The sequence below is a fragment of the Stegastes partitus genome, unplaced genomic scaffold, assembly GCF_000690725.1.
Source record: "Stegastes partitus isolate 25-593 unplaced genomic scaffold, Stegastes_partitus-1.0.2 Scaffold223, whole genome shotgun sequence".
In the NCBI taxonomy this organism is placed as follows: Eukaryota; Metazoa; Chordata; class Actinopteri; family Pomacentridae; genus Stegastes; species Stegastes partitus.
In genome coordinates this window covers 81881-90352 of record NW_007577954.1, presented here as the reverse complement: position 1 = coordinate 90352, position 8472 = coordinate 81881, and the positions used below count along the sequence as shown (strand labels likewise).

The window sequence follows — 8472 nt, the reverse complement described above, 5'->3', positions numbered from 1 at the left end:
CCTTGTTTCAGTCAGACACGTTTGAGCGCTGCACAACATGGAGGACAGAGACTAGTTAGTAAAATTACAGCTATGCAGCAGGGAATAACGGCCAGAGTTAATATTAAGACACGAACGTAGTGGAATTCAGGTAAGTCATGAAGAAAGACACATTTATAAATGTATGCTGTCCGTTCGAAGCGTTTTGTAGCCGTAATGCTAATGTTTTGCTTGTTAGCCTTTCATGACCACTTCACCTAGAAGTCATCTGTGTACACACACAAGGTTTACGATCAAATTACTTTAGTAATATTTTCTACGCACGTTCTTATACACGTCTGTAAACGTTTTGTAAAACAACTAGCGACATACCGGCGTGGTATTGTTAAAACATCGCATTTAGCTGTAGTCCTTCAGTGTATGTGGCATTACTATTGACATCTGTTGTGCCCACGTGCTGACAGCTGAAACACTAGAGCAGAAAGTCATGTCATGCTTGGATCCCTTAAGAAATGATTATGTTTATATTAAATTATTTAGCTAAACTATTACTTTATATATGGGTTGTGGAGCAACGAGTAAAACATCTAATTAAGCCCTTATGTGCTCTCTGTGATGTTCAGGACCAATATTGGTGCTGAGATGTTTCAAAGGTCTTTCCTAAAACACTTTACACGACTCAATGTATGTTGCTGTACGTGTCTGTTATCATGACTGCATGCTGTTTAGACTTATGTCGTGTTGAAAGTGATACAGAAATGATACTGGGATCAACCTAGTAAGGCTGCTATTGATACAAAAAAGTCAGCCTGGTGTTCATTCAGACATAAAGCTGACATGTTCAGAAGGGGATGTCTGTCTGAAAGAAGCTTTTACTTTTGGCATGTACTTTTGGCTCCACTAAAAAGTAATTTAGATTTCTATTTACCTATGTAACAGATTTCTTCAGTAGCTATGACTACATATAATTCAGCTCTCAGCTGCTGGTGGGTAGGTGAGGTGCATTTGCATAAATCTGCTTGGTAATCACACTGGATGTTCTTTTCTCAGTTAAAAGGCAGGTCTGAAATCCACAGGGGAGGATGTTTTGTGTCCAGCTGCGGCCATGGCTTCAGCCTGGGGCTCGAGTTTGTGCTGTTACTCAGCAGTCCATCCATAAACTTGCTTCGCTCCAAAAGGCCACAACGCTTCCCCCAAAGAAGATGCAAGGCCTACTTTACCCCTTTAGCAGGCTGGAGGGTTATCTGGACAGGTACTGTGGTTTGTGTCTGGATCTGTCACGTGTGACTAGTTTACCACAACTGACAAAGAAACATTAGATCTTTCATATGCTTCTGGATCCTTTAACCCAATGACACCAAAATTTCAGGTCTGTGGACAAAACACAGTTCCAGCTCTTTCATCCAAGTTTGGAGGACATGGTTGAAGCAGAGAAGCTCTTCTGCCCTTCACCGTCTCACAAGATTGATTTCTACGTTTCTGCAGAGCGGATGGACCATGTACCTGCACTCAAACAACCAGAGGTTAGTGGGCAACCGTAGCCAAACTATTTTAAAGTTCAGTGCTACCAAATTTATTTATTTATTTAAGTTTGAATGTAATGTATTTATATATTTTCTGTTTAAAAAATAAGATGTAGGTTTAAATGGGCTGTTACAAAACATTGTGCACTTATTGTGTGCACCCCTTGTTAACTTCCCATCATATACCAACACACCTGTGGTAGTGGTGGTGGAATGGGATTTTTTCAGTGTCAGAGTTTTTATCCATCCATCCATTTTCTATACACCACTTAATCCTCACTAGGGTCGCGGGGGGGCTGGAGCCTATCCCAGCTGACTTAGGGCGAAGGCAGGGGACACCCTGGACAGGTCGCCCAGACTTTTTATTCACAACTGTAATTATTTTCATTTCTTAAGACCAACTAGACACAAGCAAGGCATGAGGATATAATTCATGACAACTTGTCAAGGAAAATACATTATAAATGAATAATACTGGAATGATTGTAACAGTGTAGTGTGTTGTTGAACAGGTTAAATTTTCCCACCACTCTCAGGTGTAAAATTCTGTCAAATTTCAACAGGCCTCCTTATTTTGTTGATGGTTCCCGCTTTAAGTTATCTGATATATTCTGAAAAGGGAAAAGTTTGAGTTTTCTGCTGTGGGTTGGATAAACTAGACATTTTAAGATAGATTGACTGACCGTCCAAAATGTAAGTGTAATGTTATGGGGAAGTTTTGTTGCTTCAGGGCAACATTGAAGGAAAGAAGGAAACATGAAAGACAACTTCTAAAAGAAAATCCTGAAGGAGAATGTCAAGAGGCAGTGATCTCAAGCATACGAGTAAGTCCACCTCTGAGCAGTTAAAAAGGAATAAAATGAAAGTTTTGGAGCAGCGAAGTCAAATCAAGTCATCATTATTATCAGAGCACATTTTAAGCAAGTCAAAATGCTTTCCTGTTGAAAAATAAGATTACTGTTACAAATTAACCTAACAAGTTTAAATGTTGAGGGTAAGACCTCACAGCGTTATTTATGACATGAATTTACCCAAAATTATATAAAATACAACGTCACACCTGACTGTAAAAAATATGAAAGCTAAGACCCCACAGTGATATTCCTTCTGGAGATTAATCTGACGAACCTGAATCTAAAGTCATGACCTACGTAAATAGTTTAACTCTAGTCAAAGTCTGGACCTGAACCACATTAAGATGATATAATGGGACCTGAAAACCACAGCTGATGCTAACAAACTCTCCAATATGACTGCACTAAAACAGTTGTAAGTTGGCCAGAATTCTACCACATTAGCAAGAAAAGAAGATTGATGTACTGTTATCAGAGGAGTTTGGTTGCAGTTGTGGCTGCTAACAGTGACACATGTAGCTATCACATTTAGAGGATGACTTAGGTATTGGATGAACTTTTTGCTTCAACAACAATAACTACAATTATCATTGTAATATGTGTTTACATAAGGTGTCTCATGTTGAATTTAGGTTGAAGATGTGACTCAGTCCGGTTTGTCATTAGTGCCATTCGACAGACGTAGACTTTGGATATAAGCCTGACATTCACCTGTCTTGTGTTTTGTTTTTTTTTCTCTCCTTCTGCTTTCAAAATCCCCTTTACAACAGCAACAACCTCCAAGCAGTATTGATAAAGATTTGAATTGTGCAGTGAGGCAGCACTGCTTGGTTCTTTCAATGAATAGCACATTTTGATCATAGTGTTCTCCTCCCTGCATGCAAATGTTCCATCAGTTCCCCTGTCGCTATTTTGCAGGGGCACTTTCGCTACGCCCTTGGTTTGGTGCAACTCAAGATGGTTGTGATTGATTTAAAGAAATACAAACAAGCCCAAGCTTTATCCCTCTAAAGCAGAATGATAATGAGAGGTAGCCAGAGCAGTCTCCAGCAGTGGCACTGTAGTTAACACGGACGTGACTTGTGTAGGTCTCTTAAGTAAACCATCTGTAACAGACAGAAAACACCAGTTACTACAAACAAAATGATTGTTTGGCAGGCATGACAAAACTAGTGCAGTGTACCACAAATAGCTTTATGAAGTGGAAACACTTTGTGTTTGGCGAGACAATGGGAGAGTGATCATACTTATGAATGGAGGGTTTTTAAGTTACTTTTTATTCTGTTTGTTCAATTAAGTGTTAGCAGCAGGCACAGCTGCCAGAGTGGCAAGAATAAAACTATTTCATTCTGTAGTGAGATGACACCCCACACAGATGAAGTGGCTCAGCTCTAACAGGAGAGACACCATTCAAAGTTTTATGGTATTTTAGTATAATGACAATAAAATTCAATTTAGCCCCTTTAGTAGCCCATCCTAACCAACTAAATCACTCAACACACAGTCCGTTCTTTATTGCCCTAGTTTCATCAGATGTCTTACCAGTTCAGAATAATTAAACCGATCCCAAGACGGCGAGGATAGTCTTTGTAGTCCTGGAACTGGCCTCATCAGTAACTACTAATGAACATAGAACAGCTGTAAAAGAAACAGAAGGTGGTGTATGTGAGTGAGCTCTACAGCTTTAAATATGAAGTTGCTCACAGTGTCCCTCCTCAACTCAAAAGAGAACCACCCTGTGAAAAATGTAGCGTAATGTGTCTTTACCCTCCTGCAGCCTGATACATAATTAAGCAGGAGTTGACATTTGATAATAAATGAGCAGATTTATAACCTTACGGACAGTAGTGTTCACCGGAGGGCCTAGAATGGAACATTGTGTTGACAGGACAACGAGATCTCTTTGGCATGCCAAGTTAGTTACCACTCTGCCTCTGTCAGACAGTGATGTATTTGCAGCTCACTGGCAGCAAGAGCCACCATCCATCTGTCTTGTGTCGTGGAGATAGATGAGCCCGAGCTGTGTCCTGTGGGACTTGGCGGTCATTGGTACTGCAGAAGCACAACGATGGCAGCCAGAGCAGGTGGTTCAGTTAAATCGTTGAATGAATTCAGTGAATGAGTCAAATATGAAAATACAATGAGAAAAAATATTCCAGGACAAAAATCATGTAAGTAAATGGTAGTATTGTATAGTAGTATGTACGTAAATTAGGGCTCAGAGATTCAGTGAATTATTAAATACAATGCTGCAGAATACGTGAACTTACTGCAGGAATCTGTGGGTGATTCGTCTGCTGGTGTGTATTCCTAGGTGTGTTTCATCGGCAGAAGCAATGTGGGCAAGTCATCTCTCATCAAAGCTCTATTTTCCCTGACTCCTGAGGTAGAAGTCAGAGTGTCCAAAACCCCAGTGAGTATTCTGAGCGGATGAATATGTCTGTTATATACAGCTGGGAAGTACGGGCAAAAGTGAGGTGGAAGGTCAGTAAATGTGCTCACCAAATAACTATTGGCCCAATTGTTCCGACTGATTTTCTGTCATTCTTTTGGCCTGTCTGAGTTTAGAGAAGTAGTACATTTCATTGTGTTGTTTTGAAGGGGTCTTGAAAGATTTTAAAAGTTTTCATTCAGAGAACACCGTAGAAACCGTGTTCTCTGCAAGAAGTGATTTATGAGCAGTTTGACACTAAAAGGTCATTTTTATATTCATCTGCTGAAAGTATAGGTTTCTGGGTTTACCTTTTTGAAAGTGACTCCCAGCAGAATATGGAACTTCCACCAGTGTGCTGTGGACACTTGCACAAACTCTGACCTTTGTGTATAACTTGTATCCAGTTACACTTTGAAGTAAGAACATATTCTGGCTTTTTCAGCGACCCCAAAGAATACCAAACTTGTAACAATCATGTATAACGTGGGAGTCTTGAGTTTTCAATGAACCAAATGCATGATTGTTTTTTGTGACAAAGATGCATGGGTTTCAATGATGCCATTGCAGAAATGTCAGACTTTTAGGAGTCATTGGGAAATCAAGACTGGCGTGATTATGCATGGTCTTTACAAGTGTATATAAACTTTTGTTCACAGATGTATATATACCTTTCCAAGCAGGTAATTTATAGACTGATGCAGTGAAAAGTTATACTTTGTGCAAAAAAGGGGGTTTGAAGAAAAGAATGTAACTCAAAGACTGGAAAGGATTCTGTGGTTGCAGACTGCTTGTGTACATTTAGCACGTTGTCATTAAGTCCATTGTCATTTGAACAAAACCTGACCTGGACACAATATCTAGACTATTTTGAGCCCGATTGAAAATGTTGAGAATAAAATAATAGAATATTCTTATTCATATACAGTTGTATTGACTATAAAGTAGTCATAACATTGAACTACACTGAATTTAAGTTAAGAAGTACACACACACACACACACACACTGATGTTTTTAGAAATGACTGATCTGTATAGAAAAACAAATTCATTTGACTGGTCTTTTTTATTTTTCCATTTTGTTGTTTTCCATGCCAACCTTTTAAACTTGATTTGTTCTTCTCCTCAGGGTCACACAAAAAAGATGAACTTCTTCAAAGTGGGCAAAGCGTTCACCATGGTGGACATGCCCGGCTATGGACACAATGCGCCGAAGGACTTTGTGGATATGGTGGAGCCTTATCTTTACACCAGGAAAAAGTAAGATATCTACTGTAATGTACTGACAAACAGAATTAGTAACCTTCATACACACATAATCGACATCTGGAGGGTCATACTAACCTTGCAGTCATATTATTTATTTTGCAAGGCTAGTGCATACTTAACAGTAATCACACCAGCATTAGGTAGCAGCTAATTTGCATCTGTCGTCATATGTGTCATAGCATAAAGTATGCTACAGAAAAAGGCCATTACAGAACTCCTATGAATATATGTCTTTGGAAGATGAAATTCACGAACGAAGATCACTCTTTCGGAAAGACAAAGTTATGATTGTCTGGCTGTGGTGTAGTCTTATCTACGGTTTACTTTAAATATTTGTATGCGATACATCAACTTACTAACACGTTATTGACTGCCGTTCAAAAATACAACATTACAAATTATTCTTTATACTAAACTAGCCAGTAGAAATGGCTGCTAAGGACTAAGGCATTAATTTGCTGAGCTCTTTATTAGGAACATCATGGTAATACTGGCTCTTCAAACAGTCTCAGTTCTTGATGTCATGGATTCCACAAGATGTTGGAAACACTGCACAGAGATTCTGCTTCACATTGACATGATTCATTACATAATTTCTGCTGATTTACGAGCTCACATTCATGTTGTTAGTCCCTCGATCCTCCACATACCAAAGATGTGCTGTTGGATGTCGATCTAAGGGTTAGGTCACTGAAACCCACTGAACTCATCGTCATGTTCATGATATCAGTTTGAGAACGACTTTTGCTTTGTTAGATTTTTAGTAATGTAACTGAACAGACAGAACTGTTAAATACTGAATTTCAGATGTTGCTGTGATCTGTGTGGGAACAGAGTGCATGTTTAAAATGTATGTTTGTGTTTGTAAGTGATTCTGCTCATTTGTGCTTGCTTCTGTCCTTGTTCTTCAGTGACATGTTGTAAGGTTATTACTTAACTCTGTGACGTATCCAGAGATGTCAAGGTTGTAGTATGGCGCTGTGTAAATAAAATTGAATTGAATTGAATGTTCTCTCTCTGCCTTCATCAAGATGTTCTAATTCTTGAGTAGGTTTGAGGTATAAAGCATGTGTATGCCGTTCAGAAGTTTTTTACCACACAGCAGCACCCCCTCAGTCAAGTTCTGATCTAGCCCTAACCCTAGCCCATGTAAAGGAGCAATCAGGTTATTGTGACAGTAGCTTTACTGTACTGACTATTCATGATAGTTCATACTGCAGGCTAAATACCTGTACCATCAACAACTAAAACATTATTAATTGTCATTCATAAAATAAAAGTGTTGTGAGTATAGACTGAATTTGAATTTCTGATTCTCTGACACTGCCACAGTATATATCTATTTTAAGTGATGGAACAGCAGACAGCAAGGACAAGGTGCAGCATATTTTAAAACTGACTTGTTCATATTTGACACTTGAGATGCTGTGTATGTGAGTAATTCTTCAAATCGATGCCAGGGACAGCCAGCACATCTTGTTTGATAAATAAAAATTCTTCTCATGTATTCTTCCTTGGAGATATACGTGAGGAGCCACATTAGCCAAATGTGGATTGCGAGCTGGTCCACGAGGTGATGCTGTTCAATTACTACAGTCATTTACGGTTCATTTGCGTTTTACAAGTGCCCCAGCCTTGTTGATGAAATCAGTTTAAGAACCTTGAGATAAAGATCATCAATGAAAAATGAAGGTGAAAAAGCCCTAAGAAACTTGGCTAACATGTTTGTTTTCTCCCAGTCTGGTGAGGACATTCCTGTTGGTTGATGGCAGTGTCGGTTTGCAGAAGGCTGACCGGATTGCTCTGGAGATGTGCGAGGAGACAAGGTGTCCATATGTGGTATGAGAGTCACATTTTGCTTTTGTCGTTGTTGTTTTGTAAATAGTAAATTCAGGTGAATATCACAGGCATAGATCTCCAAGGAAAGAATTAAATAAGATCTCAGCTCAAAAGCAGAATATACGTATTATATAGTATGTTTTTAGTACTTTTACTTCAGTAAAGAATCTGAGGAGTTGCTCAGCCACTGCCCATCTCTGTATGTCGAGGTAAATAAGCATTTAATAATGATATGAATTACAGTTTTTCTCAGGCGCTTTGGAGCATTCCTCGAATGATCCTCAACATTTGCGAAACAGTGCATTTCTCAGAAGAATTCGTAATGAATAGCAAAACACCGTGGATTACCTGCAAAAGGCAGTTACTTGCTCAAAATCCTTAGTTCATCTCTCAAAACTAAATATCTGTGTCAATGAACATGTCAGTGCCATCACAATGACAAGTCCTTATGTCAGTGTGTATGGAGAAGGCAGTCAAACTGTTTAGTCATGTTGTCAATATACCAGTGTACTCTGGAGGGATGTTCTGATGTAAACTATGGCCAAAGTTTTGATAACAATTATTATAAATTGTGAG

General features: G+C 39.0%; 1 protein-coding gene across 2 annotated transcripts in view; it reads left to right on the top strand.

Annotated features, from left to right (window-relative positions):
• Positions 1–25: 25 nt before the first annotated feature.
• gtpbp8 (GTP binding protein 8) overlaps positions 26–8472 on the top strand; it is a 15638-nt gene continuing 7191 nt past the window's right edge. For both annotated transcript variants that reach the window (XM_008281118.1, XM_008281117.1), the window contains exons 1-6: positions 26–130; positions 1030–1231; positions 1349–1502; positions 4671–4769; positions 5918–6048; positions 7797–7896. In XM_008281118.1, coding sequence (XP_008279340.1) covers positions 1062–1231; positions 1349–1502; positions 4671–4769; positions 5918–6048; positions 7797–7896 — 654 coding nt within the window. In that variant the 5' untranslated portion in view covers positions 26–130; positions 1030–1061. The remainder of the gene's footprint in view (positions 131–1029; positions 1232–1348; positions 1503–4670; positions 4770–5917; positions 6049–7796; positions 7897–8472) is intronic.